Here is a 23,468-nt window from a genome sequence, read left to right as displayed (position 1 = left end):
TGGTATCTTCCAGTAAATGCAAGCCACTCATGGGGAAGGGATTGATATCAGTCCCTGAGAACTACATTAGCTTTCAGCCTGGGAGTCTCATTCATGATAAACCTCTCCCATCCCGAGTTCTCCCCTACAGTACAACACATTGTGTACCTGCCCCATGTTAATTGACTTTCTGTTCTCTGTTTTTGAGTCAGACAAAACACTGGTGGGGCCGTTTAAAGTTGGGCCTCCCCAAGATCAATATCAAATGGAATAAATACACAAATCTCTGGAGAGCTGTAGCAATGGTGACCCTGAGATATGGGAAAACCTTCTGCATATTGTAGAGCTTGCTATGCAGAAGACTGAGTGTGCATGGAGTAGGGGAGTGATGCAGTAGTTAGGGGTAGGTGGTGGTAATAATATAGAAGCTTCTATTTTTGTGATTGAAACATCTAAGAATTGGGTTAACACTGATGCATATAAGGGGCCTTCAAAAAGCACCTGGAAAATACCTATCATCTCTTAATTTCATTTTTTCATAGATGTTTTGAAGTACTCTCAAATATCGGAATCCTTAATATCTGATATATTCCTTGTATATACAGTTGGCCCTCAGCAGCATTCGTTGAACTTAATTATAGTGGAAAGGTAATTCAGCTAGCCAAACTCTCCTATTTCCAAACAGCTAATTTGTGAAAATTATTAGAATACACAGAGGACTCAAATCTCAAGATATATGGAATCCTGTTTCAGTTCTTGGAAACAGTTACTGAATGTAATGGTGAATTAATTTTTGAATGAAAACTTGGTGCTGAAGATGTTGGATAGATGTGTCTGATTTCTAGAGTGAACACCTCACTTAACACAAAGTGATTACTCCTTGAAAAAAAAATCTAACCAAGTCACACTTACTTTCCTTCCGCACAGCTGAGCTCTCTAAGGGACCTGTCACACTCCACACTGGAAAGAGTCAGTGTACTGTGGGTACATCCCTGGGTAATAGTAGGGGACAGGAACTCGCAGAACTTCCTGGATCCAAAGCCACTCACGAGAAACCAAGCAGTCAGGAATTCAACAAAAGTTGAAATCTCGTCAATCATTTTGGGGTAAGAAATAGAAGGCTCTTATTTTTTCTATGTAACTTTTTCATAAAGCTTAAATTTGAGATTTAGCCAAAGAGAAGATTTAACGATTCACTTTCTCTTAAAGAAAAGCAAAAAATTAAAACCACCAAGAAAATGCTCTTTAGCCTTTTATAGAAATAAGATCCTAAGCCAACTATAGCTTGTGATTGCATTAAACATACACAGAAATTCCATGATATCTGTTCTCTATTATAGACATATACATGTTTAACTTATAGTAAGTCTCAAAACAGACGACTTGGGAAAGTTGATAGGACATAATTAGGGCCTGCAGTTGCCTGCTGGACATCATATAGAGCTCACTATAAAAAAAGACCACAAGACATCAAAATGTATCTGAGTCCAATTGGGGAACACACTGAAGCTGTTACCTCTCCACGTCCTTTCCGCTTCAGCACATTAGATACATTTTGTAGCATCTCAGCAGTGGACAAGGGATAGTTCTGTACTAATTTTGTGTTTATTGCTGCACACATTCAACAAAATTAGTATAAATATAATACCATGTTCACTGCTGTGGAAATCCCATGGAAAATGTTTTGTATTTTGTAGCTTAGATTCAGAACACCTCTTGAGGTTTCAGTGACCATTACCCATATTTATGGCTCCACTTTGTGTTCGTGCTTTTTTGACGCCATTGTTATACAGACTTTTTCAAGGCCTGCCCCTTGTCATTTTCATAGCTTCAACCAGCTGCTACACATGGGCTATTTTGGTAAAGAGTATCTGAATGTCTACACTTAGGTTGAATACATGGATTTTTCTTTCAGCTATCAAGAGACTAATTTAAATGATCCTGAGGTCTTAATTGCTCCTTCCATGGGATGTGATGCTTTGTTTATATATTAATATTTATATATGTATGCTTATACATATATAGATATATGAAACATATATACAACGCACCATTATATATAGAAAACACATGTACAATCACAGATATGTATGTATTGTTTTTTGCAAATGAAAAAAAGCAAGCAAAACAAGACTGACCTGACCTACCTGTACTCGGTTCACATTCAACGAAGTCTTCGTCATCACTTGAACATTCAGCAGATGAAACAAGGTCATCTGATGTTGGCTGCTCACGTCAAAGAAAAAATAATGGGGTGGGGGAGAGAAAAAGAACAAAGCCATCAAAGACTTATCACTGTGTCCTACCTCCCATTATTATTACTATTTTCTCTTGTCTAAAGAGTACATGCTGCAGGATGAAGAGTTCTTAACTTCTGGGTCGCTGTGACTACACCTGTGTGGGTCTTCTGAGAAACTTAGTGACCCAAGATGAGTCACCCAAGTGACCTAGAAGACTCAAGGCTATTTCATCCTTGTAAGACACACTGCGAGGTCCGACTCTATCCTGACTTTAATTTCAGTTTTGAGACTTGGAAGGACAGGAGGACACTTTGAGAGGTCAGGCAATCCGATCTCAGATCTTGTTTTCCAAACACAGAAACTGAAGCTCAGAGAGCTGATAGGCGCTGTCCAAGGTGACAGAGCCTGGAAGGAACAGAAATGGGATTGGAGACAAATTTCTCTCTTCCCAATATAGGACACCTTCTAGTTGGGACACTAACAAATAAGGACATCATTTTCCCACTGCCCTTAAGACACTTAAAATGATATTGGAAAACAAGATATGCCTCATTCATCCTGTTGATTCATTCAACAATCTCTGTCCTGGGTTCTGTGCTAGGTACTAACTATACAGATAGTAACAGGAAAGGGATGACAGAAAGCCAGACAACACAGAACCAGACTGTGATCTTGAGATGGTTCCTGGGTTTACTGTGTTCAGCCTTAAGCATATGATTTGGTAGCTAAGAAGCTGTAGGCTAGCATAACAACTAAATACTGCAGAATATATTCTGTGAGGGAGAGCATAATGGCTTTTCTCACTAGTAGCAATTCCTTCAGGTAATTGCTGCAGTTAACTGAATTAGTAATGCAGATCATCAGAGTGATACTGCACGACAGCCTTGGTCATCGGTGAAGCTGTTTCTGAAGAGAGCAGGACAAATTTGGACTGCATCAATAGTTCAACTGGAGACAGTTGTAAAAATGAGAATATGAGCACTGCAGAAGCTCTGTTAGAGGAAACTGAGGGGATTCAGTGAGCAGGGCTCTGGCTACAAAGGTGGGAAGACTGCTTTCTGTACATGGCAAACCCTGCATGCATGACAAATACTGTAGAATGGAGAGTGTTTAGTAACTAGAACAACTGGTGACTATACAGTAATCTACAGATCTCACATCAGAAAAAGACTGGGGATCCTCTATGCGCAAAAGAATACGTAATAGATTATAGTTGCCCAATCAATGCTCATTCTTTCCCCCTCCTTTATATTAACAATACTAACAGACTTTATAATCTTACTGTTCTCCATGCACTGAGGTCAGGGTCCATATTCAAGAGAAAAAATAAACTACTCCCAGCTATTGAGCAATTACTCTAAACAGCTGTTGTGTATGGATATATCATACTTTATTAATTAAACGTGGTCCTCACTGCACCTTTTGGGATAGGGTAACTATTACACAGTTAACGAGAACTTACATCAGCCTAAGTTAATTGCTGGAGGACATACAGCTAGTAAGGGACAGAGTAGGGCTTTGGACAGATCAGTTGTAGTCACAGTCTGTGTTTACGTTTATACTAGTTTCTTTATTTCATCTTAGATGATAGCATCTCCTCCAAATTCATACCATTAATCTTAATCCTATGCTCAATCTTAAACCCCAGTATGTCTGAATTTGAGAGACAGGACCTTAGGGAAATAATGAGGCTAATTAAATTATGTTGTTAGGATGGGTCTAATCCAATGTGACTGATGGCCCTTTAAGATGATGATGTTTGGACACAGAAGTACACAGCTGGAAGGGCCTGTGAAAACAGGGTGGGAAGATAGCCGTCTGTAAGCCAAGGAGAATCTCCTAAGGCGACATCAACCATGCTGCCACTTGGATTGATTTCAGATTTGTAGCTTGAAGAACGTGAGGAAGTATGGTGACATTGTGTAATCCACTGAGCCTGCAATGCTTTACCCCAGCAAATGAATATCCATGACAATTCCAGTGCATGGTGCTGCCAGAAAACTTCATGTTTTAGCTAGACACACTAAGTACAGGATTACAGGAAAGAACAGTGGAAACACCACCTGATTTAAATCAGTTCACTGAACTGACAGTGGCAGCAAGGTGTACCTCCAACCACATAATTGAATTTCATTCCACGTTGGACAGAGATATACCATTATTTGCCTTACATAAGGGGTAAGCATATTCTCTTAGTGTTTCCTTCTGGAATGGAACCCATATACTGGTTCACATCCAGGGGCTTAGAGAAAAGAAGTGAGAAGGGGATACAAATGCCATTTGGATTGGTTTAAAACTAGGATCACTAGCCCCCAAAGCAGGAAAAAATGGCAAGGAGGTGGTAAGAGTTTGTGATCCTTGAGAAGGCAGCAGTTAACATAGTATATCTTAGGTATTAAAATTTATGGGAGAAGGAAACGAGTGAGTTTAGGAAGTAGTAATGAAAAAGCATAGCCAGCTACAAATTAGACTGTTAGAGGACTTTGCAGAATGGCCATTATAACAGTTGGGTCTACAGCATTGAATGCACACAGGTGAGTTAATGAAAATCTAGTGAGCTTCTGTCAAAAACTGAAGCCCAGGTGATACAGATTTTAAGGACAGCAAGCAAGTGTATGAAAATAATGCATAACTCCAGTAAAAAACAAAGTATACACTAACATTACATTTGTGGCATATTTAAATTCTAAGAGATACATATTAATTTCTAATTTCTATGGGCCAACAGACATGATTTAAGTGTTTTTCAGGAAAGAGTTAGACCCTGACTTTGCAAGGACAGTTACTCATCTTCTGCTCTGCTTCTGACAATAAACAAGTTTCTCTCCTCTGTATACTGGGTGACACTCTCCCCAGCACCAATTTCTATCCGGTCCATACCCTAGTTTCACCCCAAAATGGAACCAGCAAACTCTATACACATACTCTTCCACATACTGACTTCTGGTCTCCACTTTTTACCCTCCCTGTGTCTCACTTCCCAGAGCTTGCTTTGTAGATCTCTAACATGAATGTGTATGAATACAATATTCTGCCCATGCAGTGGAACCAAATATTACAACCAGAAGTAGTCTTGAAGAGTGAGGTTATAAGAAGATCTACCTGCAGACAGGGCCTAGCTTCAGTCTTGTTACTCCACTTAGGGGAGCAACAAGAGTGAATTACTTTGGTAAAAACTAAGTCAACCCATCAGCCAGTCTATCACAGTAATTTCAAGTCTGGTAGTCAGCTACTCCTAATAGAAATAAGTTTTCTATTTGCCAATGCATACTTTTGTAATCCACCCTGCATTACAACTGTTCCTTGCTGATAATTCATTAATGTCATTTTGTGGTACATGGTACATGCATCATTTCTTGACACACCTACCTAGAGGAGTGATCAAAAAAAAAAATACACAAAGAATTGGTTTCTATATAAGGAACTGAAACAAGTATGTCGAAGGAACACTCAGATTTCTTAGAACACTTTCTCCAAGAGGCAAGCAATGAAACAGCCTAGATGTTCAAGATAGATGAATGGATAAAGAAAATGTGGTACATTTATAGGAGATGGAACATTATTCAGCCACAAGGATGAGCCAGAGGAACATTAGGTGAGTTAACCTAGAGATAGAAACACAAATACCACACGTTCTCACTTGGATGTGGAATCTACAACATTGAACTCAAAGAAGTGCGGAGTTGAACACTGGTTACCAGAGCCCGAGAACAGTGTGGGTGGAAGGAGGATGGTCACCAGCTCTCGGTGAGTAGTTTTACAGGAACTTCTAACGTCCTCTAGCACAGTAGTATGACTCTGATTGACAGCAAGTCCTTGTTTATTTCAAACTAGCTCATGTGGACTTTTCAATGGTCCCAACACAAAGCAATGACAAACATTTGTATTCTGACCTGCTCATTACATATAATACACATGTATCGAAATGTCACATTGTACCCCAAACTACTGTACAATTAGGTGTCAATTAAAATTATATCATTGTAAGATGATTTATAACCAGTGAGTCTGAATTCAAGCAATCTGTTGGTCTTATGCAAATCCGCAGCTTACTTTCTCTTTCTCAAATGTCATGATAACCATTCAGACACCCAAAGCAGTTACAATTCCTTGTAGCCCACAGTGGTAACCAAAGATTTTCCTCTTTTCCTAGAGCATCTGACTTCCAACACTGGTGATGTCTGTGTATTTTCAGAATTGTGCGCTCAGGCCTTCACTGTAACAGTATTCAGGATTCAGAATACTATAGATGGTTTTAAAAAAATACGCCCACCTCTAATAGAGCCAAAAAATACTAAGGCTTTTGATGATAAGAGCAACTTGGGAACATATCCTTAGGTAATGTTAATTTGATTCAAAGTTTCTCTGAGGAAATCTAGGACTTTTCTTTTTGCAGGTTCCTGTCTGCTCAACTCCGTACGTTTGCTTCCTCAGATAAAAAGCTACAGATAAGTGTGGGGTCTGGCCCTGAACCTTTGAAAAGGAACACTGCTTTGATGACTTGGTGGAAAAGGTTTCACTCTTGCCCATAGACACAGACTAACAAAAGAAACGTTCTGAGTAGAACAGAGTTACTGACTCCCATCATTAAGTAAAATACAGCAGCTTTGGGCTGGATGGGTGTTTCCATAATCCCAACTCTTTTCCCTAGTTCTAATTTCTCACAAGAGCAGTTAGTACTCTTATAAAGAAACGATTATCTCCACTATCTCGAAATCTGCCTAATATTTATCAATAAGCAATTGCTATTTTCAAGTGTTGTGTTAAGCAGTTAAGATCTGCTAACCCTTTTTTTATTTTTTAAAGATTTATTGTATGTATTTGAAAGACAGAGTTATAGAGAGAGGTCTTCCACCTGCTGGTTCACTCCCCAGGTGGCCGCAACGGCCAGAGCTGCAATGATCCGAAGCCAGGAACCTTCTCCGGGCCTCCCATGCAGGTGCAGGGGCCCAAGGACTTGAGCCATCTTCTACTGCTATCCCAGGCCATAGCAGAGAGCTGGATTGGAAGAGGAGCAGCTGGGACTAGAACTGGTGCCCAGATGGGATGCCAGTGCTTCAGGCCAGGGCTTTAACCTGCTGTGCCACAGTGCCAGCCCCCTGCTAACACTTTTGCTATCTGGGGTGGGTGGGGCAAAACAGCTGTAATGACAGTTTTAAGTGCCCTTTAGCCACCTCCTTCATGTAATAGTACTTCATAAGAACTCTTGTCTAGTTACGAAGCTACAACTGTAAATCATGGTGCCTTGCTGGCATCTTCACCATTTCTGCCCCACAGGGACTTTATGTTCCCAATGATTAAGCTTATATGGTTCCCATATGTCACATGCAATATTATCTCTATATTATTCAAGAAGGATAGAAGGTCAATGCTGACCCCCACACCAGGTAGTTTTGGTAGAGCCTGAGATGCCGAGACCCAGCATCAGGGGCACAGGATGTGACTATCAGTGCTGTGCTTCCTCCGGGTATGTACTGAACATCAATGTGTCACATGTTCTAACAAGCACGTGGGATACAGTGATAGACAAGACACAGTGCTCCTGCTCTGGGAATTCACAGCCTCTGATAACACAGGGAAACTCCAGAGAGTAAATTGAATGGTATGAATAAGAGTAAACATAAGGTGCTGAGAAGGCAAAGAGCAGGAGAGTGGAGATCTCTCCCAGGCAAAAGGAAACAGGAAAAGGAGCCCTCAAGGCAGCCATGGTGAGCGAGAGCAGAAGGGAACTGCAGGTGTGATAAAGGGCACTTGCAAAGGGTCAAAGGTAGGAGAAAACACAGGTTACTCTTCCATCTACAATAGTACAGGACGACTGGAGTGAAGAGATACACAGGAATGACAATGTAACTGCTATTTGTTCTGGAAACTTCGCTAATGAGCATGGTGCGGGATCCGGCCCTATCCAGCTTCTCTCCTTCCTCCCCTCCCCACATCTCATCGGTGTCAGCGTCACATTCATTTGTAAGTTAATGCCTGTGGCTTCTGAACATGGTGCCCAGGTACGACTGAAACATTGCAGATGACACACTTCACCTTGCTTTTTCAAGAGGAGGAAAATATTCTTCAGCTCCTATATATTAACAAAGTCCTATATTAAAAATAATATTTCATGCAACCCTATTTTAAAATATGTATTTCATATTTTTAATCCATGTGTTGAAATTGCTTGGTTCTGTATTAGGACTCATAAAACTAAAGATGGGTATTATAATAACTTTCAATAAAATATCTCAGGCAGGAGTTCTCTATTTCTTTCCAGAAAGGTTTTTTTTATTGCATTTATATTCTTTTATTTTTTTTTCTCAGCAAATGCTTATTGAAATTACCTTGGAATAAAGCCGGCACAGAAGAAAGCCCAGTGCTCTGTCCACCCAAGTAAATTTATGGGTATATTTACCTTCCAATTCCCTCCGATTCACAAACCTGACTTCTCATTTTCCTGCAAAGAGCTATTGCTTCTATAATCACCTGCTCCTAATTATTTACTCTGAAAGCTTCCATCCCATCTCAGCACAAGGGTGATTCTACACTGTACTTCATTATTATCTCTTATTTGAAATTGATCAGGACTGCTCAAGGCTGTTTCACCATGTCCCCTCCTCACTGCCATTTGCCCTTGTGACTGCAAATTTCAACCCTTAGCCCTTTATCTTATACTGATAATGGGCTAATCATTGGGAGGAATAATCATTTTTCTCCACCCAGGTCCTTGAAAGCGCGGTTATTTGACCGAGATTAAGTGTGAGATAAAATAAGTCCTGCCACAGAACAGCTTTATGAAATTATAAATAACACACTCAAGAATGATGATCTCCTTTCTCCCAGTGAAAAAGGAAAAGAGAAATGCCCATAAATATTCTGAAGTCCCACAGAAAACAGCCATACATCTCCCAGCTGCTCCTTGCTAAAAAGAATTCAATTCCCTCAAACACTTGATGTGGCAGCTCTTTCCCTCTCTGCTTCCATTCTGAGATGCTGTTGGAACTCAAAGTATCTCATATGAGGAAGAGTCACATACAGCTGCATTATGAGCATTCATCCTCTATTTAATAAAGGCTAAGAGACCTGTCAATTACCCATCAGCCACTGCCTCTAGGCACATATGTCACCTTTAGTAAGAAAAGTTTGATCACCTCATTTGCAATTTTCCAATTAAGACTTACTGGTTAGGATACTACTCGGGATGCCTGCAACCTATATTTGAGATCCTGGGTTTACCTTCTGGATTCTCTCCAGTTCTACCAGGGGGACAGCTGGTGATGGCCTGATTACTTGGGTCTCTGCCACCCACATGGAGAAACAGATTGGGGTCCTGCCCTGGCTGTTGAGGGCATTTAGGAGGTGGTGAACCTGTACATGGCATTTCTCTTTATCTCCCTCAAATAAATAATAAATTTTAAGAAAGATTTTCTCTGGATCAATGCTGTGGCACATTAAACTAAGCCTCCACCTGCAGAGCTGGCATCCCATACAGGTGCCAGTTCATGTTCTGGCTGCTCCTCTTCTGAACCAGCTTTCTGCTAATGGCCTGGGAAAGCAATGGAAGAGGGCCCAAGTGGTTGAGTGGCTGCACCCACACGGGAGATCCAAAAAGGCTCCTGGCTCTGGACCAGCCCAGCTCTGGCCACTGCGGCCATCTAGGGAGTGAACCAGTGGATGGAAGACCTTTCTCTCTGTCTGTAACTCTACCTTCAAATGAATGAATAAAATCTTAAATTTCTTTTCTTTACTAAACTGATTCCATCAGGGAGTGTTTTCTTTGATCATTGTTAATATATGCACATCGAAAAATGCCAGAGCTTGGGTAAACTTGTTAGAAGCCATTATTTCCCCTTCTCTTCCATCCCATTACTCACCCAATATAGAAACAATACTAGAATACTTTAAGATCATATGAATGTGATATCTATACTCTCATTCTGATTAAATATCCCCTGTATAGTTATTTATAAAAGACACAACTGACATTGTTTTGACAAGTGAAACAAGACTAACTTGTTATACTTGAGTGTCGAACTCAGAAACATATGATCAGGCAAACCTGAATACTGGAGATAAAAACGCAAAGTTCTAGTCTAGAAATGATGTGACCTGACATGGACACTTGCATCCTGCAGCTCACTGTGACTAAGTGTCTTGGACCAATGCCTTCTGAGTTTTAAAACTGCCTTCCAGAGTTCAAGTCATTTTTTTATTATCTACTCATTCCTAGAGACAATCTTTTGCCAAGTAAGATATGGCTGCATGCATATCTTGCTTGCTATTTCCAGCGACTGAGGAGACTTTGAAGATAATTGCTGTGGAGGTGGGCATTTGATGCTATGGTTAAGAAACTCCTCAGGATGCCCACATCCCATATAGGAGTTCTTGGGTTCAAGTCCTAGTTCCACTTCCAATTCCAATTCTACTTTATTTACTACACTGCACACCTTGAGGAGCAGTAGATAATGGCTTGAGTAATTGGATACCTGTCACTCAAGTGTCAGATCCAGAATATACTCCTGGCTTCATCCTGGACTAGAATCGACTATTGCAGCATTTAGGGAAAGATATCTGTCTCTCTCTCTCTCTCAAATAAAATAAACAAAAACTTAATGTAGGCAACTGTCCTTGACTACAGGCACTGCATTCACACTGAACAAGCTTGGTCATTTGAAACAGATCTCTATGGGAAATCTGACTTAGAAACAAAATAAGCAATATTTTGGCTGATGAATTTGATTTATATTTGCATTTATTCATTTGTTTTTTTCCCAATAAATGCTTGTCAATAATGATTAACTATTATATGCCAATCACAGTATCAGGTCTCTGTCAATCAGAAACCCTGATTAATTGCTAAAAATTAGCTAGAAGTTTGGGGAACACATTGTAATAAAACGGTTTACCCATTGTCACCAAAGATAATAGATTATCCAGGAATCCAAGAAAATAGCCTTAGTTCTCTAAAAGTTCTGGACTATCCTCAAAGACTGCATATTTTTCTTCTTTCCCACAATGAACATAAAGAATGGCAGGAATTATTATGACTTTTGCTAATCAATGAGCCTTGAAGGAAATTCCTTTGCAAACTCTTGATTTAATTAATAGAAAGAAACAAGCTAAGCTTAGCCATCTTTTGTGCTGAAGACTGAGGCCCTTTATCTCTATCCTTGAGGTCTTCCAGGATGATATAAACACACGTAGTGCGTATTTTTTTTCTTTTTCTCTCCACTTTTAAGATTTTCCTTCCATCTGCTCAAAAAGGGAAGGGTGGATCAAGAGAGAGGGGAGGGGGAAAGGAGCGTGGGTGGAAAGCGGATTAATCTATCTGTTGTTCAAGGCAGCCTGACAGAGGGAAGAGGAGTATTGAACCACAGAAGATTAACCAAACTTCAATGTACCTTCCCCAAAGCAGGAGGAATGTAATGCTACGTGGTGTTCCACTGATAAGCAAATCCCTCTAAATCCTTTCAATTTATTTCTTGGCCTGGAGAAATTACATATTATTTAGGAAGCAGAAAGCATGCACACACACACACACACAAATAAAACCACCCATCCAACCCCCACCATCTCCAGGACTCTAGATCGGATGCCTGTTGATTATATACACGTATAGGTCTGCTTTTGATGGCTGTTTCTCTTATTAATGCAGTTCTCCCTAGAGTCGCTAATCAGGAAGGCTTGGCTGTATTTTCACTGTAAAGTCTTTTGTTTTTAACACAGATCTTGCTTGGAGTACTTAGGGTCCAACCATTATGAGGGAATTCTGAAAATGTAGCTGAAGATAAAGACCCCATCTACAAAGAATAATCTTGTTTTCTTCTCTCTCTGTTCCCTTTCTGTCCACCTCTTTTTTTTTTTTTGAGGTTTGATTTCCTTTTGCTTTGAGCTCTTTATTACAAGGTTATGACTACAATCAGGCCTCTGTTTCAAGATTGAGTGACGAAAACCAAACATTACTGTGACCCACAAGTAGCAACCTAAGCACCATTTAATGGATATGATAAAATTCTACACAAAAGTCTCCATCACAGGCAGCATCCATGTGTTTTTGAGCCAAAGCTGTCGCTATCATGCATACTTCAGTCTGTTTCTTACTTTGCAGTTCAGGGACAAGGAAGGAGTTTTTGAAAATAGAATATGAACATTAGGATTAGGTTTCCCTGTGGTGTGGTGTGTCTTGTAGCCCTCTGAGTTGGTACCCTGAACTATGACTCAATACGAGACCAACACCAATTCTTGGCAAGCTGAGAGCATGGCTTACAGGAGTTAATCAAACACAAACATCATCAGAGGAGAACAAGTTGTGATGAGCGTAACAAAGCCAGCGCTGTCTGGAAAGACACTCATCAGCATCTCTGAGCAAACATGTAAGGTGGCCATCCATTTCATCTAGAGCAAGTAGCAATAGTTCTTAATCTTTGGACTCAGGACAAATTGCAATGATCAGGAGAGAAAGGGGCGGGGAGCAGCAATATTATCAGGAATTCAAAATAACTTAGAGGCCAGTATTGTGGCGTAGTGGGTAAAGCCACCAACTGTGATGCCAGATCCCATGTGAGTGCTGGTTCATGTCCTGGTTGCTCCACTCCAAATCCAGCTCTCTGCTAAGGGCCTAGGAAAAAGAGTGGAAGATGATCCACATTTATGGGCCCCTGCCAACCATGTGAGAAATTAAGATGAAGCTCATGGCTTCAGCCTGGCCCAGCCCTGGCTGTTGAGGCCATTTGGAGAGTGAATCAGTGGATAAAAGATTTCTCTCTCTTTCTCTGTTACTCTTTCAAATATATATATAAAAAATAATATCCTAAGGCCTATCTTACCAAGGCTGGACTACTTGTATTGAAAGGAGTATGCAGTACATTTGAATACCCGTCACGTCTGTCCAGGTAGAAGATTTGAGAACAGCTACCTTAGAAGACTAGGCATGCTTGAGATTCCTGCTTAGCAAAAAAAGAAACTAAGAAAAAAATGCAGGCTCAAGATGTTGAGTGAATACAAGAAGGAAATATCTATTAGTACAGATCACAAATTAGTATGTGGCACAGAAAACTTAGCACAAATGCAAAGAAATGAAGATGAAACAACTGCTAAAAAAGGACAAGATTATCTTCCTCTTAACACTGAAAAGATTATCTGCCACTCATCCATATAATGGAATGTCAGGAAAGCCAGATGCTGGTCTGAATAAAAAAAAAAAACTTGAGATACAGGTGATATGCAGCCAGCAAGTGCGAATCACGGCTGTGAGGAGAAAATGAGGGTAAACTGCAAAACATCGGATGAAATCCCAGGAGAGCAAAGTACAAAGAAAGCCAATTGTTGATTGAGAAGTATGCCTTGTTGCTTATTTCTAGAAGATAATCCCAGCCTTCCAAAGGGAAAGGCTGGAGAGTAGATTCCAGTAAAGCAGTTTGGCTTGTATAATAAATCTCAAGTGAGAAAATGTCTTCAGCTGCTGTTGGATGTGAAATTCAGCAACCCAGAAGGGCCCACTTACCCTCCAGAAGTCACTTTCTCAATCCCGACTTGCATCTAGCATTAAATGAGCACAACCCCATCTTGGATACTGATTCAAAACAGTTTACAAAAGCAAACATAATAGAACTCCCACGTGGGGAAGTATGAGGCTACTCATTCTTCATTTCCAGTGGAGAACAGGGCTAATGATTTTTCCATGTTTGAGTTCAAAAGCAACGCTCATTGTTCACTGTTGAAATGGATGTTGGGAAAGGGCATTTGGCATGTAGTTAGGATGCCATTTGGGATGACCACATGCCAGATCAGAGAGCCTGGGTTTGAGTACCAGCTCCAGTCCCAATTCTAACATCCTGTTTATGTACACCCTAGGAAGAAACAGGTGATGGCTCAAGTACTTGGGTCTCTGCCACCCGTGTGGGAGATCTGGATTAGGTTTCCAGCTCCCAGCTTTGGCTTGACCCAAATCCAGCCATTGTGGGCATTTAGGGAGTACATGAGTAGTTTTGAGAATCCTCCCTCTCCCTCTCATTCTTCTCCTCTCCCTCTCAAATACATAATAATGTAAAAAAAAAAAAAGGCTGGTATTATAAATAAAGCATATGCAGTAACAGGCATGAGGCTCATATAGTCACAAAAAGCTGTGTTCTTGAACCCTATGCTACGTTTAATATTCTTATTGTCTGGACATTCTTACTAATTAATCTTGGAACATGTATTTAAATAAAGTTCAGGGGTACACTGGAGCACATGTACAACCAGAGGAGCTATGTATGTGCCGTGTTGCATGTTATTTCTGTTCCTTGCCACCCTATCCACATAGAGTGTTTCCAATTCCCCACAATCATAGAATTCTCCATGTTTATCCCCTGTAATAGGAGGCCAACAGTTTTATTTGAATTCATCTCCCAGTCCATGTCCTTGGGAGGTTGGTATTCCCAAACATGAGTGACTAGGGCTAAATTCTCAGCTCCAAACTGATCACTTTGGAAACAGTTGCCTCTTGAAATTTTACATCAAGTCCTCTGGGCAACAGCTAAGCGTTACATCTACTGAATAGGTATGGTGTGCTGGTGGCCTTACAAGACAATGTTCTCCCTTTAAATCAGAAGTTGCTTAGAAAGCAGAGGGAAGGCAATGGTGTTTGAAGACTCAACACCACAAAACAAAACGAAACAGCCAAGGAAAACAATCACATCCTTTGCTGCTTCTCTTTTTGTCAACCTCTTGAAGTGAAACAAAACCCAGAAAGTTCGTTTGGGGGAGCGTTGCCACTGTTCTGGTAAGCACAAAATATACATGCATATAGGAGCTATAAATTGTGCCATTCCAGTGATTACACATTTGAGTTAAATGCTCTTATAATTGCATTTAAGACCAGCACTGCACAACTAAAATATGAATAGTAATATTTGTGCTAATAATTATTTTTCCTTATTTAAATTATTGCATTCAATAGCAAAATAAAAGCACCATGACAAGAAAAAGATTGTGAAGGAAGGAAAAAAGCTCTTTATTTTAAGCTTTTTTTTCATGGTTCTTGAGTAAATGGATCCTTAATTTTAATCTGCAGTGGTAGCCACCCCTGAGAACAGTTCTGCAAAATGCTTTTGAACAGAGGCCAAAGGAGTGTGCCATGGTTTCAGAAACTCAAATTATGACAAATAGCTTACATTCCTCAAACTGGGTCCCTTGCGCTTCTCTCCTATCCTCTTAACTCTTGGTCTTATGTGGCTTCATTCGCTCAAAGGTTTCGTAGGAGAGGGGCCAGCGCTGTGGCGTAGCGGGTGAATCTGCCACCTGCAGTGCCGGCATCCCATATGGACACCGGTTCAAGACCCGGCTGCTCCACTTCCAACCCAGCTCTCTGCTATGGCCTGGGAAAGCAGTAGAAGATGACCCAAGTCCTTGGGCCCCTGCAAATGTGTGAAAGACCCAGAAGAAGCTTCTGGCTCCTGGCTCTGGGTCAGCGCAGTTCCAGCTGTTGCAGTCAGTTGGGGAGTGAACCAGATGATGGAAGACCTCCCTCCCTCCCTCCCTCCCTCCCTCTCTCTCTCTCTCTCTCTGCCTCTCCCCCTCTCTCTATGAAACTCTTTCAAATAAATAAATCTTTAAAGAAAAACAAGGTTCCATAGGAGAAACAGCACCACCATTCCTAGATCAGTGTGTCTTTTCAGATGCCCAAGTCCCTACCTTTACTCCTCTTCTTTAATTGCCTGGATTACTATGTATCCAGAACATCTTCCAGCATAAGGTCATGACCTTATTTATTCCCACTTTTTTCCAACCCTAAGGATTTTAGGTTTCAATGCAACCACCTCAAGAAGGACTGATCCTGGGGGACCAGCACTGTGGCTCCGTAGGTTAGGCTACCACTTGTGGAGCTGGTATCCCCCACGATCATGGGTTCAACTCCTGACTACTGAGCTGCTGATCCAGCTGCTTGCTAACATGCCTGGGAAAGCAGAGGAAGATGGCCCGAGTTCTTGGCCCCTGCCACCCATGCAGGAGACCCGGATGCAGTCCCTCACCCCTGACTTTGGCTTGGCCCAGCCGTTGCTGTTGTGGCCATTTGTGAAGTCAACCACTGGATGGAAGATCTCTCTGTCTCTGTCTTTCTGTAACTCTTTCAAACAAATATATACATTTTTATAAGAATCATATCAATATTTGGAAAAAAGGAAATATTCTTATCCACTGAGGTCATCTGGTGAGTGGTACGATAAGAACTGAGAACTGATCCCATAGAATCAAGAACTTCTGCCAGCAAACTTTAAGGCAAGCTTTCCAGAGCGAACTTTGAGAACCTGCCGATCTCAGCCAAGTGGGGTCCCTTCCCACCCTGCCCTAGGAAGTCAAAGTCACTGAGCACCTACTCTGGCAAGTCATTGCCATCTTTAAAAAACAGTGTCAGAAGAATTTTTTTTTAATTTATACTCTGCCTGTTTGGAAGAAATCAATATGTCATTTTCTGGGATTTCCTTATATATACAAACATCTTTATTTAGCCTTTCTGTATTTTTCCTCCTAGTCTTCTAGGGAGTAAAGTGTTTTGTCTGTATTTGTATTGATTCAATCACTTTGAGCAAAAATAAACAGCTAAATACAGCAGAGTAGCTTTAATGACAATCGTTTAGAGATCAAGATCTTTAAGCAACCCAGTCTCTCCTTCTAGGTGATTGGAAATAAACAGAAGTCAATAGAACAGGATTACTGGGCAATAAACAAGAGAAGCACATTCATAATTTAAGAAGCCTCTATTCGTGCATTCATTACTGAAGAATGTACTCGGGCCCTGTTCTATTTTTGTAGCAGCATAGATTTCCTCCTACCAGTAGTCATTCTCTTCATTCTTTTCTTTGCTCCCCTCTATCCCCACTACCAGGATCCTACACTCTCATAGCTGCAAAGAGAAACCAAAAGACAAAAGCAGGTTCCTAGTACCACAGGCAGGGCATAGCTCCTCAAACCTCCCCATCCCAATTCTCTTTATGTCCAGGAGAGCTCCGGGCACAAAGGCTGTGATGCAACATGAATATAGGTAGGACCTCAGGGTACATGGTTCCTTCTTTCAAAGACTTTGTAGAATAATAGTAAAGGAAGTACTGTAGGCATCGTCACTACCTACTCCCTCTCGCTCCTTCCTGCCAATATGACTGGCCTCAGTATGTTTCTTTTCAGACTAGAGGTCGAATGTGGGATGGATCTGGACAAAGAGATGAACGAGGAAGTCTGTGAGAGGCTCTGGATATGTGTATTCCACACCTGATAAAGGAGAAGAATTTGCTAGCCCAATTCCCTTCCTTTCTTCCTTGGGTTTAGATGGAGTATGTGCAGCTGTAGCAGCCATCTTGTGACCCTATGTCAAGTGTGAGGGGTAAGCCAAGAAAAGAACTGAGAAACCAACTTTGATACTGTCAAACATATTATTAGCTCAATCAAGTACTTTTTGATATCCAGATTCCATAATTCTTGGTAAGAACATGTACCCCATCTTCCATCATTGCAGGTCAAATTTTGCTTTCACTACAAGTTAAAGTCCATTGTAATGTAGAGAACAACATACAGACAACAACCAGAAGCAGGCATGATGCCAGGTTCCCTGTGAAGGATTTCTCCCTTTGGTGCTCAGGAGTCAACAGGTGATGTTTTAATCATACTCAGGAGTGGGGTTTGGCTATCAGCCTCATGAGTCACATTCCACAGTGATTACAGTGCTCACCAACATGTCAACTCTGGCCTAGATGAGAGCCCCGAAACACTTTGAATAAGGAAAGGTCATGTTGGAGTTGAAAAACAGGAAAAGTAAGTGAAAATATTTTCAATTAATTATTTTGTAAGCACTTGCAGTCAACAGAGCCCAGACTGAGTTGATCATCTCCTCCAACTGCTGTCATGGTTGTCTTTGTCAATGGTGTCATTACTCTCCAGGAAGGAAACCCACACTCTCAGTTGTATTTGAACCCTCCCAGCTCACCCACACACCTCTAGTCAAAGTCCTGCAAAGCTCATTGCTAAAGTGGCACTCTAGTTTTCATTTCTACTGCCCTGGTTGCTTACTAGGATGGATCCTGAGATTCCCTAACCAGACTCCCTACCTACACTCACCTCTTTCTTCAACAAACTCGACAAAGAATTGCTAGGATACAAATGCATCTTTTATGGGTCACTCTCCTGCTCGAAATTCTTCTCGCTGCTTATCAGATAAGGTCCAGGTTTTAAGAAGCACATTTTTTATTGTTTGTTTTACGTTGGAGGTCCTCTGCCTCTGGGCTTCAACATAACTTTGCAGCTTTATCTTCTCCTACCTCATACCCTTATAAACACCTCCATATTTAGGCTACTAGATCAATGTCTGCCATTCTCAGGACACATTAAGTTCCTGTCTCTGTTTTGTCTGAAATTACTCTCTTTGCTCATCAATCCATTTACAACTGTTGAAATTTTATCCACTCCTTATGAGAGTCCAACACAAGTATCTTTCTTGCAGCTTTGCTTTTCTGATTTCAATGCTAAAAAATAAAATACCCTTTTTAGCAGGTCCACTCTGTACTTAATGTACTAATTACATCCTGACTTCCAGTGTTTTCTCTTCTGCTTACCTATCACTAGATAAAGGGAGGAGTCTGTCTAGCAGCCAGTACAGTATCAAGGGAGATGTGCTGTGTTTGAAGTCAGAAAACTTTGGCAGTCCAGGGTAATGGTGGCCTACTGACTGGGTTTCTATCACCCACATGGGAGACATGGACCAAATTCTCAGCCCCAGGTTTCATCCTGGCACAACTCTTACCAACTTTTTGCATCTGGGATTGAATCAACACATGAGAGCTCTATTATTGTATCTGTTTATCAAAAATAAATTTTTTTTTAAAGAAAAGGAATGAAGATTTCTCTGGAAGAGCACATTTGCTTTTAATACATAAACTGTCTCATTGGTCAAGAAAACCCTTCAAGCAACTCATATTGCAGTTGTATAACCTTTCACCAGGGGGGCACATTCCTTATATAGGACTATCAGTTTAAAGCAAAACACTACGTTGTAATCTGGAAATTGAGATGATTAAGCATTTGATTAGACCAGTCTTTTGCAAGAAGTCCAGTAGGTGCCAAAAAGAGATTTGGGGTATTACTTTTCATCATTCCGAATAGCCTCAGCTGACCATAGCCTGAGAGCTACCTATGGTTCCTTGGTCACACTAGCCCCGTCTCACTTAAACCCTTAAGTGGAATTCTTTATATAAAGGAAAGTAACAGCAAGTGTAATCGCTCTGAATAAATGCCCTGTAAAATGACTTCAGCAATTACACTGTTTGAAAGTACCTCTGAGTCCATTAAGATAAACATCTATCTTTGAATATTCACATTAATGCACTAGGCTGTTCTTAGATAAATCTTAGATGGGTACTGTGCAGTTAACACAGTTTATCATCCCTTACTCTTCAATGCACACATTAATACATGCAGAGGGATAGAGTGTAAATGGTGCTAGTCACAAAGCATACATTACCACACAAGGCAGTCTCTAAACACCTGTAAATGCAGAATAAGTACACTTTAGGCTTCAGATACCTTCAGAGGCTGCACACCCAGAAACACATAGACTGAACTATGTTTTCTTCACATAACCAGTATCTTACAAAGGCAGTAAATACTTATACATAAATTTTAATATGTTTCCTATTGCTCATCACACATAGAACCAAGTAGAGTACACACACACACACTCTTCCTAAACTCTATCTATAGCCATAGCTATGTTTTAAGCTTGGTCCTCAATTTCAGGAAATTTTGAAACCAAGTTGGGAAAGTGCTCAAGGACTCCCAGTACTTATTCAGATCGCTAGTTTCTTCTCTGCTGTAGTGAAGGGCAGACCTAGCCCATAAACAGTCTATGGCTTTCGATGTCTTCTGAGAGTGCCATACTGATTGTAATAGCGATATTTGGCAGGGGAAACATAAAATTTAACAGGTGGTATTTAATCATCAGTGTCAAGGGCAGACGATTGATCAAAACAGACAGTGACCATAATGCTGGTGTTGGGTTCTGGAAGCATCAGCTATCCTAGGCCTTAATCTACCTGATGGTTGGGACTGCGGAGAACCTGCTGGGAGGGACACAGGTGGCCTGCAAGTGGACAGCACTTGAGGGTCTTGAGGCAGTGGCTACTTACCTACCAGTATCAACGTGTTTCAATAATTTTAAGACATTTCAACAGCTTGTTCATCAGATGACACTAAGGAGGCCAAGATGGTGCATGCTATTTATCTAGGAATAAATTCTGTTGTGTTGAGAAAAATTGTTCATTTGTCTCCAGCGGTATTCCCAACCATGCCAAGGCTGGTGATTCACTGTTCACTCTCTCAACCGTTTTTCATCTGAGCAGATGTATGGGGAAAAAGAAAGGCAAAGGAAGTGGCCCCAACTCTGAGAAGCTTATGATTAAGTAGGAAAGGGTCTGCCATAAACCTCCTTACATAATAGTGATATGGATAAGGAGACAATCGGGACTCAGAAAAAGAAGATGGAGGAAATATGTGACCACACACTCCCTCAGGGTTGCCTTTAAAACCCCTAGCATGGCCAGCAACCTCTAATCAATACTGCAGCAAAGCTGCCATCCAGAACTGGTGCTGGCCCAACATAGCCAACGGTACGTGCTGATTGTATCCTACCACGACCAAGAGCCTGCTATAATATCATTATAATAAAATTGCCATGGTTGAGACTTCTACTCCCATCATGCACCTGATGGCAAGACTTCCTAAAAAGACCAGAAATAGGGCATTCACCAAGGTCCTTGCTCATCCCTTCCTGGAAAACTCTACCTAAAGTACCACCACTGGGACTCCTGAGCTCACAGACGAAGATAATGCATCTCTGGGGGCACAGCTCGTTCTCAAGCATGCTCCTTCTCAAGTGTATAGTTTCACTGTGCTCATAAATCTTACTTCTCTGCTAACTTTTATCTGTCTCATCCTTGAATTCTTTCTTGCATTGGACACAAGAACCAGGACCCACTAATCTCACCACACTAATAAAAAGAAGAAAAACTGTGTTCAAAGTCAGGAATGGTAATTTCTGGCTAGAATGGTCAGGGAGGAATTCATAGAGATGACTGTCCTTGGCTTTGGACCTGAACAAAACAACAGGATATTAACAGACAAAGGTGGGAACAGAGGGTCCAGGGGAATGGCACAAATCAATGCCCAGGGGCAGCAAAGTGAAAAGCAAGGAGTGGCAATAAGAGATTAACATGGTTTTACTGCACACAAAGTATAGAGATGCTGGGAGGTGGATTGAAGGACATACATGTCTAGAGGGAGAGAGAGAGAGAGAGAGAGAGAGAAGGGGAGGGGATGGGAGGAGAGGGAAGGGAGAAGAAGGGAGGGGAGGGGAAGGAAGGGGAGGGGAGAAATGCACTGAGGGCACCAGAGAAACCCACTTCTGTGAGTTGACAAACAAATCAAAACTAGTGTATACTAATGAGACACAAGCAAAGTGATTTTAATACAGATGCTAGCACATGATATCTGTTTAACTTTAGAAGGGATGCACGGTCCAGGTAATTAAACCAAGAGTTCTGCCAAGCAAATTTTCCCTGCAGGAGACTTGCAACTGAATGAGGACGTACTGTCTACGATTCTGAGATGAATGGGATGCCTGTTTCCACCTCTTCAAGTCAACTCTCTGTGAGACGGTGAAAGCCTCACAAATAATTCTTATCTGTGAGTAAGACTTACATTGTCTGTTTTGAAATCCATCCTGCAGAGTTTTTGTGTCTTTGACCATATAAATCCTTTAGCCTAAGAGGTAGTTAATAAAGTCCTGCAGAGTCACTAGCAGCCTTGTTGGGTGTGATGAAATACCAGGTATGTGAAGTGGTCCTATTACCAACTATGTATGTGCATGTTTTGGTGTGTTTGCACATTCATGCGTGCATGTGTGTGTGTGTGTGTGAATAACAAATGGAATGAAAGGGGTAAAGTTAGTTAGTTTTAATGGTCCCACAGATTCCCGGCTGGAATGCACTTACGGAAGAGAAAGTTACATAAAGGAAACTTGGGCAGCTTTAAGCACCATCTGGACCGTGCTGTGCTCATTTGAGCTTTACCTGTTTTTTAAAAAAAATCAACATAACAAAAGTACCTAGAAATATAACCAAAGGAGAGATTTTCTGATTCTTTGGAGATCAGATGCCTTTGCCTTAAAATATGTATTGTGAGTCTCCTTCAGTCCTGTTTGGTACAGAAATGCAATTCCTTTTTAAAGGAGCCAAAGGAGCCTTCTAAAATCCAATCTGAACCCCTGGAATAAATAAAACAAAACAAAAAAGAAATGCAAAAATAAGCCCAGCACCTGTTCTGACTAATTTGAAGAGATCTCGGAACGGCTTTACCTGGCTTTCAGGGGTGAAAGGTAAATCCGTAAATCTCAAGACCCGTGGGCTGAACACCAATATTTCCAAACCTTGATGCACCACTCAACCAAAGAGACAAAAAGAACAGAATCTGAGACTGAAACAACAGGGCAATAACCACAGAGCACGCCATGCCTTTTATTAATGACTTATAGCCATGGTTGGGAGACTTCTGACTCATAAACCAACTTATTGATAGATTTCTGGCTCTTACTTTCATTTAACAAGGATCCATTTCCATCTTGTACCTTGGAAAGATAGAAGTTTGAGGAAGAGTTTCATTTTATCATTTTATAGAAGGGGAAATCATCTTCTCTCTCAGGAGACAACCCCCACTTCCAGTTTGAACTAGCTGGACTCAGCACCTGTTTATTTTTGCATTATAAGGAGACTGCAGAAGAGGTTAACCAGAAATGATAAGAAAATAAAAATTTGCATCCGGACTTTGCTCACAAAAACAAGTGCTAATGCTGAATCAGCAAGTGCCAGTAACACATAAGGAAACTGGAACCAAGACCAACCTAAAGACATACATGATAGTAATTTAACATAGTAAAGCCTATGAAATGAGAGTCTTTTCAAACCAATTTTCATTAAAAATCATTCAAAGCTTTAGGCCACATGATTTTTGAAAACTTTATCCATTTCATTTTATTAATATTGTAATTTTTTAGTCAATGTCAAAATAGTGAGGTACTATAGAATAAAGCAAATAGAATTCAGAAATATTTTCCCCATAAACAGGACCACGTTCATAAGGATTCCAGGGGTTCTTGGATAGGGAAGCAAAATTAACAAAGAAAAAAAGCACCTGATATTACAGGAGCAACCAACAACTGTCAACAGACTTCACTCCATTGAAAAG

At 40.8% G+C, this 23,468-nt stretch overlaps 1 protein-coding gene across 50 annotated transcripts in view; it reads right to left on the bottom strand.

The window, feature by feature from the left end:
• The window catches only part of NRXN3 (neurexin 3), a 1,789,124-nt gene that overhangs the window by 47,744 nt on the left and 1,717,912 nt on the right, over positions 1-23,468 (bottom strand). For 26 of the 50 annotated variants that reach the window (XM_070065300.1, XM_070065299.1, XM_070065309.1 and 23 more), the window contains one exon: positions 2,118-2,205. In XM_070065300.1, coding sequence (XP_069921401.1) covers positions 2,118-2,205 — 88 coding nt within the window. The remainder of the gene's footprint in view (positions 1-2,117; positions 2,206-23,468) is intronic. The other 24 variants (XM_070065301.1, XM_070065321.1, XM_070065313.1 and 21 more) reach the window with 1 other exon arrangement.

Source organism: Oryctolagus cuniculus, chromosome 20 (genome assembly GCF_964237555.1).
Source record: "Oryctolagus cuniculus chromosome 20, mOryCun1.1, whole genome shotgun sequence".
NCBI classification, from domain to species: Eukaryota; Metazoa; Chordata; class Mammalia; order Lagomorpha; family Leporidae; genus Oryctolagus; species Oryctolagus cuniculus.
The sequence above is the reverse complement of the archived record's forward strand: the minus strand, read 5'-3'. Positions and strand labels throughout refer to the sequence as shown.